This window comes from Anolis sagrei, chromosome 2 (assembly GCF_037176765.1).
Source record: "Anolis sagrei isolate rAnoSag1 chromosome 2, rAnoSag1.mat, whole genome shotgun sequence".
NCBI lineage: Eukaryota > Metazoa > Chordata > Lepidosauria > Squamata > Dactyloidae > Anolis > Anolis sagrei.
In genome coordinates this window covers 289,870,878-289,886,316 of record NC_090022.1, presented here as the reverse complement: position 1 = coordinate 289,886,316, position 15,439 = coordinate 289,870,878, and the positions used below count along the sequence as shown (strand labels likewise).

The 15,439-nt window shown below is 42.0% G+C and overlaps 1 protein-coding gene across 2 annotated transcripts in view; it reads right to left on the bottom strand.

Annotated features, from left to right (window-relative positions):
- Window positions 1–15,439, bottom strand: part of ST8SIA5 (ST8 alpha-N-acetyl-neuraminide alpha-2,8-sialyltransferase 5) — a 72,277-nt gene that overhangs the window by 9,123 nt on the left and 47,715 nt on the right. For both annotated transcript variants that reach the window (XM_067464666.1, XM_067464667.1), the window contains 3 exons: window positions 13,145–13,289; window positions 7,100–7,212; window positions 430–522 (listed from right to left, as the gene is read on the bottom strand). In XM_067464666.1, coding sequence (XP_067320767.1) covers window positions 430–522; window positions 7,100–7,212; window positions 13,145–13,289 — 351 coding nt within the window. The remainder of the gene's footprint in view (window positions 1–429; window positions 523–7,099; window positions 7,213–13,144; window positions 13,290–15,439) is intronic.

The following is a 15,439-nucleotide window of genomic DNA, read 5'->3' as shown; positions in this document are numbered from 1 at the left end:
GTCCAACCATGGGAAGCTAACTTACAAAATGTGAACAGACTGGCACCCCTTTCATACATGTTTCCCTTGCAACTGGTATTTAAAGGCAGACTCCCCCTGAAACTGGAGGTTATGCATAGATTTCATGACTATAGGGCATGTCACTGCTATTGTGAGGTTCAGCTTCGGAGGCCTTAAGACAGATTGGATGGAGTTATATTTGGAATATTTCTTGCAGAACAAAGGATAAAAGAAGGCCTCTTTTGAACCTTTCCTTTCCTTTGATAAGAACACTCAAATTATTCTGATTTCCAGTTGCTATGAAATTATCGGGTAGAGAGCATGCACCACCAGAATTAATAACACAGCACGGTCTCTCCTTTTCAGAGGTTCTCTCAAAAAGGCAGAAGGGAAACGTGGGCAAAAGTGGGCACCGGGCAAACCACTGACCTTTCGGTGATTATGCTGGGATTAACTGTCACAATGTCAGTCTTTACTCCAACGTCAGCAATGTATTTCTCGGAGATGGGAGGCAAATTACACCTAAAGGAAAAGAACAGAACAACAAACAGGTTATTTATATTTCTCTTGTTACCAAGGAGTTTGGTAAGTTTCGCTGTGCCTTCATTTTATCCAAAGGACCCAGTGAGACTAAAACAAAGAGAATGCAATTGTGATTCATCTAAAAAGGGACTTGTTCACCCAAGTCTTTCTGGTTCAAACCTAGTATATAAAGCATTTTGGCTACTAGGGTTTGATAGGTTCATTCAGAAGAGACTGAAGTTCGGAATAAAACATACGAATTTGGACATCCGATGCAGTTTTGAACCATGCAGGAAAAGTTTGGGGGGGGGGATCCAACTTTGAACCACTTACCTTTTTCTTTTCTTTTTTGGAAAAATTCTATAATGTTTGGATGTCTCCCAATGTTATTTTAATTTTCACAACCATTAAGCAACTTTGGTAAAGGCAAGGGAATTTTCTAAAATTTCATGCCTTCCACACCACAGGTGATGCAAGGAGGAAGCGGTGGGCATGGCTAATCTTTAACTGTAGTAGTTTGTGAAGGCCAAGCCACCAATGGTAGAGATTGCAAAAGGCCCTGCTGTTAAACTACATTTCCATACACTGCACTGCTGCTCATTAGCCAAAATGGTTGAAGGACCCAAAAATAGCTGTCTGTAGCAGTCTTCGTCTAAATATAAAATAAACTGATTGAATCTACAAAGGTGTCTAAAGAAGGCAGCAAAGCAATAAGCAACTTTTGCAAAGCCAAGAGAACATAAACTTCTTAAAAAACAATCATCTTTCTTTTGCCTGATTGCCACAAGCAAGGCACTGGGGTAGCCAGCCACAGCCAGCCAGCCCTTTACATCACTAAGTGATTATAAAATAAAATGATTGATTGCATCTGCAAAAAGGAATAAATAGATGGATGTGTCTTGAGGGTCCCTTCCAACTCAGTAGAGAAAGCAAATGGATGTCAGGAGAGTTTGGATGGTGCCTTTCCACTCAGAAGAAAGAAGTCAGTCTAGATGTCCCTTGATGGGGTTTGTACTATGATTTCTGTTCTCCATCAATTTAACACAGTTCATGCCACACAAAGTTTCTGGAGTAGCACAACTACTTTCAAAGTAAAGACCACCCAATGAAACAGGAAATAACTTTCAAACCAGGAACAGATTTTCTCTTTTATTAAAAAATGTTTTTTTAATAAAAACTTTGAAAATTCACCAAAAATCCATGGATAAGTCAAAGGTTATGAAATGTGGTGATCTAACAGTAGTCCATGTGTTCTACTACTGTAGTAAGTTTCATCAGGATTGGTCTAAAATGAGGGAGGGAGAATCCCCTGAAGTTTCTCCAGTGCCAGTGCTGATTTTTTTTTCTACTGCGCATGCATGTCCGCATTAATGAATCGATTCAGAAGTTTCGGAAAGTTTTGAATTTCTTTCTGAAAAATCCGAAAGTGATTTTAGAATCAAGCCACCAGTGCCCCCTACATCCAAAACAAGTTTTGAACCATTTTATATTTTGGATCAGCCAAGCCTATTGGCTACCTTTGTGTAGAGAATAGGCCATAAATGAATAACAAAAGTAGAATATTTCAAGTGGGATTCTGGTAAATGACCCAAGAATAGTCCACATGATGGAGAAAGCCATAGCTCCATGGTAAAACATGTGCTTTGCATGCAAAAAGTCCTAAGCTTCAGTCCTTTATATCTCCAGATCTCACCAGATCAATTCCTTCTGGTGCTACTAATCCCAGAATCTCCATCCAGCACTGCTGCTGCATAGAATCAACATTGGTAGGAGAGGCTAAAGTCACTGGAATTTAGAAATACTTTTGTCTTGATAATCTAAAGTATATGTCAGATATTAATATGCTTTCAGCGATAATAAATGCATTATGTTTTCTGAAACATATGACAGGTTGAATGTGGCTTATTCAAAATGCTCAGACCCAGAAGCATTTCAGAATATCTGTATTTGCATATATGTACATAATGAAATATTTTGGAGATTTGATTCATATCTAAATATTAAAATCCTTTATGTTTCATATACACTTATACACATAGCCATTGTATATCTTACATCCAATGTTCTTAATGACCCAAACAAATCTTCATAGTTGGTTCACTGTGATGAGTAATGAGAAGAATCAGCAGCGAGAGCAAACGTTGCTTATGATTTCTATTAATGCTTAAGATTTCTTTCAATGTAGTCAGCCCTCCATATCCACAAATTCTTTATCCATGGGATCCACCATCCATGGCTTGAACAATAGAGGGTGCCATTTTACTATATTGTATGTAGAGTGACTTGAACATCGATAGATTTTGAAATCCATGGGAGTTCCTGGAAGCAAAACCCAGTGGATACCAGGGACCCACTGCATTTCTGTTTTTAAATTATAATTATAATTAGGCTTGACTGAACAAGACATGTCCCATGAACTCTTGCCTCATCCCAGCTGAGCTGTGCTTTTCACATCTGAACTCTAGGTGGAGCCAAGCAGCTGACAGAGCAAACTTTCTGCCTTCAGGGGAATGTAGGAAACTCAATGCAAGGTAGAGCTTTAGCCTCACCAAGCATGCACCACAATTTTCTTGCAATTGTACAACAATGCAGATGAATGTAAGCAAAGGTGGATGACCTGTCCCTCAAGAAAAACTGTCTGACCTTACTGATGAAATAGTTTAACTCCAGATCAAGCTTTTTCTTCTTCTAACCTAGCATTGTCTCATATGGACTCCTTAGGCTCACCAGCTCAAACCGAAATATTGCTTTCTGTTCATGTAATGGCAAACCAGTTGACTATGGGAAGCCCACAGAAAGGGCATGAATACAGTGTTATCTTTCTGGGTTTCCAATGGCAGTGACTTGTTTCCAAATTGGTGGAGCAGTGAATTCATTTAGAGTTTGAGGAGATATGGGTTGAGCACCTTGGACAGCTCCAAAGATGAAACCTTGTAGTGATGAAGCAGAAGCAACCAGCCACCTCTGCAAGCTTCTCTAAGCCAGCACCTTCCAGATATTTTTCACTTCTGCTCTTACTATCCTCAATCATGCACCATGTCTTGGATGATGGGCACTGCATTGTAGCACATTTTGAAGTTGGCAGATTGGAAAATACTAGTTTATTAGCAATGGGGTTCCCTGTAAACTTGTGCAAAACATATGCTCTGACACTGAGCTATTATAAATAACACTCTATTTGTATTCCATCCTTCTTCTTGAGGGGACTCAAAGCAGATTACAATATATCAAGACACAGGCAAACATTCAATGCCTTGTTACAGTGAAATACAATGACACACAAATGCATAGGCAAAGGCAAAGGCAAAGGCAAAGGCTTCTCCTTTCATTTCCGGCTCTTGAAGGTGGGCTCATCTCTGGCTCTGGGGGAGATGCTCATTTCATTTCCAAGCAAAGGAGCCTGTGCTATCCATAGACACCTCCTCATCGCGTGGCTGGCATGACTACATAGAACTTTTTTTTTTGGCCTTTCCCACTGAAGCAGTACCTATTGATCTACTCACATTTGAATGTTTTTGAAATGCTAGGTTGTCAGAAGCTAGGGGTAAGACCTCACCCCATCTCATGGATTCAAACTGCCAACCTTCAGGTCAGCAGTTCAATAGCACAAGGGTTTAACCCATTGCACCACTCGCAGCTCCAATTCCCCCCCTTTCCAATCTCATTATTTTTAAATCATTGTAATCCCAATGTTTTATCAAGATATTGCAAGGTAGCAAACAGAAAACACAACATTCAAAGGAATCTTGTCACACCTTAGAGACTAACTGAGAGAACAAAAGTGCAACAAGATCACTTTGCAGGCTCATATTCCAGACTAACATAATTAGGTCCAGAGATAAAGCAGTGTAAACCATTAAAACAATTCCAAATGAAAAATGTAAATGAGATAAAATCTCAATCCCTTGATAATGCACAAAAATGGTATGGTGTAATGGTTTGAGCACTGGACTACAACTCCGGCGACCAGGACTTCAAATCCATACTTGGATATGAAAATACACTGGGTGACTTGGAGCAAGTCATACACTCTAAGACTCAAAGGAAGTCAAAGAAACAATCAGAGCCAGCTAACACCTCCTAACAAAGAATTCCCCCAGGCAGGAGGCAACCAGGCTTTGAAGCTGCAAGGCCCCTCAATGTTAATCAGGTTGGTCAATTGCAACATTCACACTTGCTTCCATCAGGCAAGAGTTCTTTCTCTCACCCTGGACATTCCACAGATATACAAGGGTTGAATGAAAAGTAATGCCTCCACCTTCGTAACTCCTCAACACATGGCAGTACTGGTATGTGGCAGGTACTGGCTTGTTCAGTAGACTCTCCTCTACAGTTTCATTTTGGCGGGAAGCTTTAGCATTGGATGGTTGTGTTGTTAAAGTGCAAAGTATGGAACCCTGCGCAGATGGTCAGTCAATGTGACTTAAGCAATGTGCAGTCATTGAATTCTTGACAGCAGAAGGGGTCACCCCAAAGGAGATTCATCAGAGAATGCAAGCCATTTATGGTGATTGTGTTGATGTGAGTACTGTAAATTGTTGGGCAATGTTTAAAGATGTTGAGGTGGGAATATCTGACTTGCATGACTAAGAAAGAGTTGGACATCCTGTGACAGCAACCACCAAGTTTCACAAGCAAAAGGTTGACAGATTGTCATATCACTCAGAGAGAAATTTCAAGCATAATCAGCATTTCACAAGAATGTGTGGGTCACATTATTGCTTTGCTTGGCTACTGGAAGATCCATGCATGATAGGTACCCAGGATGAGAGAACTGTGAGACATTGGTCGCGGAAACAGAGTGTCGACTTCTTCCGTGATGGCTTCAGAAAACTTGTTCATCATTGACAGAAATGTATTCAATTGTCTGGTGATTATGTGGAAAAGTGAATAGTGGTAGTTAAAGAGCACATTCTAAGGATGATTTCTGCGTTTGATTTATTAAAATATTCCCATCCAAACTCAAGTAACAAAGGTGGAGGCATTACTTTACATTCAACCCTCGTATAAACCTCACTTGCCTAGTTTCCAACAGACCTCACAACCTCTGCCACAGATGTGGGTGAAACATCAGGAGAGAATGCTTCTGGAACATGGCCATACAGCCTAGAAAACTCACAGCAACTCAGAAGAAAGAGACAATTGCCCCTCACAAACAAATCTAACTAAAGAAATGTCATGATAAGCTTGACTTAGAATCTCCCTAAGTTGAAAACAACCTGAAGACATACAACAGCAAAAAGGCTGAAACCTTGTAGTTCTCCATGAGTAGAGTCATAAGGAAAGAAATGGGTCCTACCACCTCCAAAACTGCCCTGTGACTGATTGTTAGTCTGATTTATTGATTTTAGATCATCAGCTTTAGATGTGCTTCACTTCTTGAAATATTATATGCCATTAAAAGCATCAGGCTACCCACAATTGGTGACCGGTTTCTTCTGCATCATCACTACCAAACTCACTGTAAACAATTCTCCCACTTATCTGGATCTGTGATGAAAACATTTTGGAATTCCTCCAAAATATCTACAGTCAGCTTACATTCAGCCTCCCTAGGATAAAGAAATCAACAGCAGAAGCTTAACCTCTGACATTCGTATTGAGGAGAAACATGTTCTTGTTTCAAAGGCAACAAAATCAACACTGCTTCCAATTTTTCAGCCTTTGAACTTTTGTTTATCTGATGAGCCAACTATTGGGGAGATAACAGAGTGTCAGAATAAGTGAGGCTGTAATAGTCAGCCACTGGAAGATCAAATCTGGCCCTTGGAGAGAATGCCAATTTGGGGGTGAATGGATGCCTGTGCTAAATGGCTGATCTTTCAAGCAAATTAAAGTGGAGGCAAACAACCCGTCCCTAGTTGGTTTCTCAAAGTGAATGTAGACTACGACTCCGAGACCAGGGTTAGAATCTCCACTTGATAATGGAAACTCACTGGGTAACATTTCTTTTTCCATGTCAGGAACAACTTAAGAAACTACAAGTCGCTTCTGGTGTGAGAGAATTGGCCATCTGCAAGGATGTTGCCCAGGGTGCACCTGGGTTTTTCACCATCCTGTGGGAGGCTTCTCTCATGTCCCCACATTAGAAGCTGGAGCCGACAGATGGGAGCTCACCCCACTTCCCATATTCAAACAACCAACTTTTTGGTTAGCTGTCCTGCTGGCACAAGGGTTTAGCCCATTGTACCACCGGGTGACTGATGGAGTGCAACTTGTCTCAAAGCAACACAACAGTTGTTGCTAAGAAAACCTCAGAACAGGTTTGGCTTAAGGATTCCATACTTCAGAAACACTGTGAGGACACCAATCTGTCTTTTGACCAGTTAATTAACACTTAGATATAGATAGCTTAATAAGCAAATATATGTTTATTGATGTTGTTGTTGTTGTTGTGTGTCTTCAGGTTGTTTCCAGCTTACAGCGACCCTAAAGCAAACCCACTGCAAGGTTTTCTGAGGCTGAGAACATGTGATGCCCAGGAAATGCATGTGCAAAGCCAAAGCACTGACGCACTCATTGGTCATTCTTGAATATCGTTTAGGTATACAAAAAGGCATCATGCCGAGACAATTACCGGAACACAAAATCCGCACTGTCGATCTCCCGTCCACATCGGCTGTTCTTCAGAATCCCTCCATTTCCAACCACAGCACATTTTTTAAACTGGGAACGAGAGTATGGCATCTCCTATGGAAAGATGGGACAAACCAGATAGTTAATAGTAGCAATATATGAGGATTTTTTCCGTCATGCACTAGGATATATTTAAAAGCAGTGGTTCTCAACCTTCTTAATGTCTCATCCCTTTGATACAGTTCCTCATGTTGTGATGACCCCCAATCATAAAATTATTTTCATTGCTTCTTCATCACTGTAATTTTGCTACTGTTATGAATCATAATGTATCTGATAGGCAGGATGTATTTTCATTCACTAGAACAAATTTTGCACAAATAAATGATACACCCAAATCTGAGTACTGATGGGGTTGGAGGGGGATTGATTTTGTCATTTGATAGTTGTAATTGCTGTGATTTATAATTCCCCTACAATCAAAGAGCATTCTGAACCCCACCAACGATGGAATTGAACCAATCTTGGCACACAAAACTCCCATGACCAACAGAAAATATTGGGTTTGGTGGGCATTGACTTTGAGTTTTGGAGTTGTCATTCACCTACATCCAGAAAGCACTGTGGACTCAAACAATGGTGGATCTGGACTGAACTTGGCATATTTATTTATTTATCATGTCAAGAGCAGACCGAACAGTTGCATTGCATTTTTAACAAACAAACAGACAGACAGACAAAATACAAAGTTTGCAAGCTTGGTAGTTGATTAAATGTCCTTTGACCAGTATCTGGCCACTTGGAGTGCCTCTGGTGTTGCTGCAAGAAGGTCCTCCATGGTGCATGTGGCAGAGCTCAGGTTGCATTGTGGCAGGTGGTCTGTAGTTTGCTCTTCTCAACACTCCCATGTCATGGATTCCACTTTGTAGCCCCATTTCTTAAGATTGGTTCTGCATCTCGTGGTGCTAGAGCACAGTCTGTTCAGCGCCTTCCAAGTCGCCCAGTTTTCTGTGTGCCCAGGGGGGAGTCTCTTGGCATGAATCCTCAGTATGCCCAAATGTGGCCACTGGTGAAGTTAGGGGAAAATAGACCTTGAGATTTGGGAGTTGTAGTTGTTTGGATTTATAGTTCACCTACAATCAAAGAACCCCTTGAACGCCTGCTCTCCCCACCCCCACCCCTGCTTGGAGTCTCAGAAATAGCTCTCCCCTTGACTGAGAGGCCAGCTGAGAGACCAGCCAATCACTGCTGGAGGAGGGCTTTTGGTGGGAGAATTTGCTAGCTGTTTCCAAAAAGGAAGAGAAATATGTGTTTTCTGATGGTCTTTGGTAACCCCTCTGAAACACCCCTTGCGACCCTCCCAAAGGTCCCAACCTCCAGGTTGAGAAACACTGTTTAAAGGTTACATATTTTATTTGGCATAAAATGTATAAATCTATGAAATCCACTTCTCCACACAATAGTGTATGCTACTTTATCCAAGAAATTGTTTGCTTGTTTTAAAAAAATCTCTACAGCCATCCTTCCACAATGGTGGACTGAACATTTGCAGAGAAGACTAGTCGATTTCAGTGGTTAGACAGTTTTTGCTTGTTTATTGTGATATTAATTGACATGTTTTCATAATTGTATATTTCATTCTATTTTAATATTTATATTTTGTAGGTTTAAAGGTATTGTTTTTAAGGTTGTGACCTGCTTTGAATCTAGATCAAGAGGGATCAAGAGATGATGATAGTAATAATAATAATTATTATTATTATCATAGAATCATAGAATCAAAGAGTTGGAAGAGACCTCATGGGCCATCCAGTCCAACCCCCTGCCAAGAAGCAGGAATATTGCATTCAAATCACCCCTGACAGATGGCCATCCAGCCTCTGCTTAAAAGCTTCCAAAGAAGGAGCCTCCACCACACTCCGGGGCAGAGAGTTCCACTGCTGAACGGCTCTCACAGTCAGGAAGTTCTTCCTAATGTTCAGATGGAATCTCCTCTCTTGTAGTTTGAAGCCATTGTTCCGCGTCCTAGTCTCCAAGGAAGCAGAAAACAAGCTTGCTCCCTCCTCCCTGTGGCTTCCTCTCACATATTTATACATGGCTATCATATCTCCTCTCAGCCTTCTCTTCTTCAGGCTAAACATGCCCAGTTCCCTAAGCCGCTCCTCATAGGGCTTGTTCTCCAGACCCTTGATCATTTTAGTCGCCCTCCTCTGGACACATTCCAGCTTGTCAATATCTCTCTTGAATTGTGGTGCCCAGAATTGAACACAATATTCCAGATGTGGTCTAACCAAGGCAGAATAGAGGGGTAGCATTACTTCCTTAGATCTAGACACCGTCGTCATCATCATCATCATCATCATCATCATTATCATCATCATCATCATCATTATCACTGTATTTTCCACTTCCACCTTATTACACTCTATACAACCAAAAAATATGTTCTCTAGGCATGTCTAGATCAATAGTAGATCAATAGGTACCGCTCCGGCGGGAAGATAATGGTGTTCCATGCAGTCATGCCGGCCACATGAGCTTGGAGGTGTCTATGGACAACGCTGGCTCTTCGGCTTAGAAATGGAGATGAGCACCAACCCCCAGAGTTGGACATGACTGGACTTCATGTCAGGGGAAAACTTTTACCCTTTACCTTAGGCGTGTCTAGGTCCTCCAGCACAAATCTAGAATCAACTTCCATAGCAACTTGACCATAGAATTGCACCGGAGGACCAAGAAATACTTAGGGAAGTTTTGTCTTACAGTAAAAACAAATTACAGGGTTTTATATCTACCACCCTTTGCCCTCATGAACATTGGAGGCCTTCTCTATTTCAATCTGCATGTTATGAACTGCTGTGAAAAATTGCTGCTCCTCAGTTTGAAAGAGGTGCACTGTGGTTTGTACCAAACAGTTATATAATGGAGGGTAACTGTGCCCTAAAAGTCCATTCTGAATCATTTTGTGCAGAAAAATATTAATTTGGAGCAGCTCTGATTGCAAAGAAGGGACCAAGTTCAGCAGCAACATGCAGGCCTTGCAAATGTCAAGTCTCCAGTTCTAATCTCCAGCATATCTAGTGTTGCGGAGCTGGGAAAGTCCTCTGGCGGAGACCTTGGAGAGCTGCTGACAGTGTCAGATGGAGATGGATGAATGGTCTGAGTCAGGAGCTCCTTATAACTGCTGGCAACGGAGAGACCTGCTTATATAAGCATGCAAACGCAGCCATTAATGCATGCATAGTTTATGAGCAACTTTACAACTGGAAAACAAAAGTACACCCAAAGGAAGGAAGTGATGTGAAATGGGTTTCTTTTTTTTAAAAAAAATGTTTATTTATAGGACACATTGCCCATCAGCGCTCATCAAGGCAGCCATCCTGAAGCAGCTAATAAACAGTCTGCTCAGTCTGATTTTGGAATGACTAGACAAAAGGCCGTCAGCATAAAAATGAGAGCTGACATATGAATCACACGCATGTTGAACTTTTTGATCATTTCTGCTTGTTAACCAAGACTTGGCTTGTTGTGCCCTGAGCAAGCCATATCTGCAAGTGGAAAAGTGACCAACAACCACTTTGCTAGATGCCCAGCTGCAAATTAAGTCCGTCCGTGCAGTTTCTGACCCTTCACAACCCTCCCTTTCTATTTTTCAAATTCACCAGAATGCAATGTTAATTCTGGTTGCCATTTTGGATTATTTTCATTGTTCTTTGAGCATGGGATAAAGATTGGACCTTCCTGGGAATGGGTGGGTTAACTTACTGCATTGGAGACACTTTTCAGGCAAAAACTGCCCCAAAATTAGTGCAGGCAAAAATTTAATTACCAGCATTTGATAGATCACGGATATGGGGCATAATATCTACATGGAGACCATTAGCAGCAACTCTCTACACCTCTCCTACAGCACGGCTTTTGTTGGAAACCATCCTGAGTCCCCCCAAGGGGATAGGGCAAGTTATACATAAATAATAATAATTATTATAATTATAATTATAATTATAATTATTATTTGGTTGGTTGCATGCTGCAAGTCTGTTTGGCTGGTATTGCACCACCTGACATCCATTGGGAAGTAGCGGCCAATTATGAAAGGACCAAGGCAGTGACATCTCCAGCCCTTCCTCTGTTCAGATATCAGCCAGCATGCCAATGCCTTAAATCAAAATATAGCTTCATAAGATCTACAGAAATACTCACAGGAACACCTCAGCAAGTAGGAGTTCAAAAGTGGCAGGCTAAAACTCAGAACCTCAAGCCATGGCTGAAATGAGAGACTCCCCCCTGGGCACACAGAAGACTAGGCAACTTAGAAGGCACTGAACAGACTTTGCTCTGGCACCATGAGATGCAGAGCCAACTTTAAGAAATGGGAGTGTGGAGAAGAGCAAACCACTGACCACCTGCTGCAATGCAACCTGAGCCCTGCCACATGCACAAGGAGGACCTTCTCACAGCGACACCAGAGGCACTCCAAGTGGCCAGCTACTGATCAAAGAATATTCAACATAATGCCAAGTTTGTTTTAAATACATTTTAACTATACCCTCAATTCGCTTCTGACATAATATATAAATATTATTATTATTTGATACATAGTAAGATTAGTACACAGCAAACAAGATCACTATGCGGGCTTTTGTATTTGATCACACGTCGGACCCTTCCCAAGTGTCTAGGACTGTGTGATGTATCGGCGAATAATGTGTGAAATCCTATTTGGAGCTTGGACATGTAACATTTTGGACTCCTAAAACCTCCAACATAGAAACTATAAATATCACAAAGGACTTTTCCAAACTCTCAATCTATCTTGGATGCCCACGTAGCTCAATGGTATAGCTCAGGCACGGCCGAACTTTGGTCCTCCAGGTGTTTTGGACTCCAATTCCCACAATTATTAATAGCTGGTAGGCTGTTGGGAATTGTGGGAGTTGATGCCAAAAACACCTGGAGGGCCAAAGTTTGCCCATACCTGGTATAGCTGGAGTTCATAAACATTTTTGTTTACTATGTCTCCTAGAAATCCCTATTCTAACTCTGGTTGGTGGAGGATATTGGGAGTTGTAGTATAGCATTCCCAAGCTTTCTGATCCTCCTGTTATATAACCTTCCTTCCAGACTCTTGGACTCCTCCATATCAGTGCAATTGTGAATCCATTCTAGAGCATAGTCCAAACTTTACAGCAGTTGTTCCCATGTGCCAATCCTATTCACCAACCAGGACCAGTACCTTGGAGCTTTAAAGTTCTGACTAAAACCCAGATCAGTTTTACCTGGCCACAGACACAGGAGCAGCTTCAGCGATGCTACTATAACTGGAGGTCACAGACTAGCCTCTGAATCCATGGTGAGGAATAATGTGGCTGGGAACTTTATTATTGTTAATACATTTTTGGCAGCACATAGTGATCATCAACGACTATCCTATTTCCATAACTGCATCCCAGTCATTTTCCACATGATGCAACAGGTTAAATATAGGTCATACTGGCTGCCACCTTCTACTCAGAAAAGTGGGGGCAAAGAAATAGCTCATGTGTCTGATCAGGACAGTTATGGAAAAGGTCATTGCAATGTGTGGATGTCAGATTTGGACACTGAAGAAGAGATGTGACGCTGAAGGAGAGTTCTCAGCATAGCATGGGCCACCAAGAAGGCAAAGACATAGGCCCAAGTGCAAAACAAGCTCTGACTCTTGCCAGAAGCTCAAATGACTAAATGAATTTACATAACAGAGTAATATCATGTAATGGCACAACTCATTGCGAAAAAAATGACAATGCTCACTCAATTTGGAAGGCAGTAGGAAAAGAGGAAGGTGCACAACAGGTGGGTTCATTCTATCAAGGAAGTTACAGTCCTGAGTTTGCAAGACCTTAAATAACAGGACCTCTTTGAGCTCTCGTTCATAGGGTTGCCATAAGTCAAAGGCAACTTGATGGCACAAAACAGCAACTACATAAACAACAACAGCAATTGCAATGTGCAAGAAAGCAATGGTTGTAAATAAAATGGCCATAAGCACACTTAGGTACTGCACCTGTGGAAACATTTTGAATGTTTCTTGGTTGACGTGGAAGATTCCGCTTGTATCCACCTCATATTTCAGTTTTGTTCCTAAGGGAGTGTTCTTCTGAGTGGTGAATAGGAAGGCTGGGGCATTACAGCACCTTAACAACGTAGCTCTAGGGAGAGATCAAGACAGGAATCAAATGCAGCTCAGTTGCAAATGTAAACCCAACAAGAGGCACTTCCTCCAGCATTTATTTATTGTTATTTATTTATTCATTTATTTGACTTGTATACTGCTACTCCCAATTTGGCTCGGAGCGGTTTACAGCAGTAGATTAAAACAATACAATTAACTTTAAAATACAATATAAACAAGAACAGACATAGTCCCGAGTTATTCACCCTTGAAAGCTTGTCGGAAGAGAAAGGTTTTTCAGGCTTTCCGAAAAGCAAGTAGGTCTCGGATAGATCGGGTTTCAACTGGCAAGGTATTCCATAAATAAGGGGCTACAATCGAGAAGGTTCTCTGCCTAGTAGAGGACAGATGGTAAGTCCGGATGTTGGTAACTTCAAGCAAATTTTGGTCTTCGGACCGAAGTAATCTCTGGGGTTGGTAGGGGGATAAGCGGGCCCTCAGGTACGCCGGCCCCAGACCATATAAGGCCGTAAAGCAGTGGTTCTCAACCTGGGGTCCCCAGATGTTTTTGGCCTTCAACTCCCAGAAACCCTAACAGCTGGTAAACTGGCTGGGATTTCTGGGAGTTGTACGCCAAAAACATCTGGGGACCCCAGGTTGAGAACCACTGCCTTAAAGGTTAGTACCAGCACCTTGAAAGTAATCCGGTACTCAATCGGTAGCCAGTGCAGCTGTTGAAGAATTGGGGTGATACGACACCTCGCTGGCTCCCCGGCAAGAAGACAAGACGCCGCATTTTGCACCAGCTTCAGTTTCCAGATCACTGACAAAGGAAGGCCAATGTAGAGGGCGTTACAGTAGTCAAGCCTCAATATGACCATCGCCTGGATCACCGTAGCTAGGTCGTTCCTAGATAGGTAGGGAGCCAGTTGCCTAGCCTGACGTAAATGGAAAAATGCAGATGTGCTCACAGCAGAGACCTGGGCCTCCATTGTGAGCAGAGGGTCCAATAAGACACCAAGGCTTTTTACAGAAGATGGCGGACGTAGTGTCTCGCCATCCAGGGTAGGCAGCTGGATCTCCCTCCCACCCGGACGGCCCAGCCAAAGGATCTCCATCTTCGCTGGATTCACCCTCATTCCCTCTCCAGACGCTTTTCTCCCCACTGAAGCTCCAGTATGCCTTTGATCTTGAGATTTTCCCATCCAATTCAGTGGAAAAAAGAGATTCATATGTCTGTTCAAGTTTCTTCTTTTAGAATTATGGCCATAATAGTTGGGGCAATTTATAAAAAGATGAAATTTTCCAAAGTCCTGCATGTTCCTAATCACACATGCCTTCCTTTCTTCCTTTGAAGTGAATGGGGCTGCTCATGTTCTCCAAAGATGTCCTGGATGCAGAACTGCAAATCAGGGCAACCTGATTGTTAAACCTCTCTGCCCTTGGAGACCTTATGTAAAGCTTTTAAGGCTTTGCCCAACAAGCTTCAACAAAAGAGCAACAAACTGGAACACATCCAGAAGAGGGTGGTTAAGATGAAACATCATGCCAAGTCTCATGATGAAAAGGCTGAAGGAGTTGTGCATCTTCACACGTGGAGAAGAGGCCATAAGGAGGCAATCTGAGAGCCTTCTCAAATGTCTGTAGGGCTGTCACACAGAGGGAACAAATTCATTCCCTGTCATTGCAATGAATGAGACTTGAACCCACAAGTCCAAGGGTAAATGGGGCTGTTCTTATAGAATAATAAATAATAGATTTGGAAGAGACCACGTGAGCCATCTAGTTCAACCCCCTGCTATGCAGGAAAAGTACAATGAAAGTAACCCTGACAGATGGACACCCAGCCTCTATTTAAAAGCTTCCAAGGAAAGATCTTCCACCACAATCCAAGGAAGAGAGTTCCACTGCTGAACAGCTGAGTCAGCAAGTTCTTCCTAATGTTCAGGTGGAGTCTCCTCTCCTGTAAACTGAACTCATGTATTCTTCATGGAAGGTTCTCCATCAAAGTGTGGTGGATGCTACCAGAGATGCCACAGCAGAACACCTACAGTAGGTTGGAGTAAATGATCTTTGGCTGAATTTGGACATTTATTTTTTGATAATAATGTTGCTGTGCATTTTGTTACAAAGCTCCAAAAACCACAGTACGATCTTATCTTCAGTTCAGTCCCATTGACACTGCCG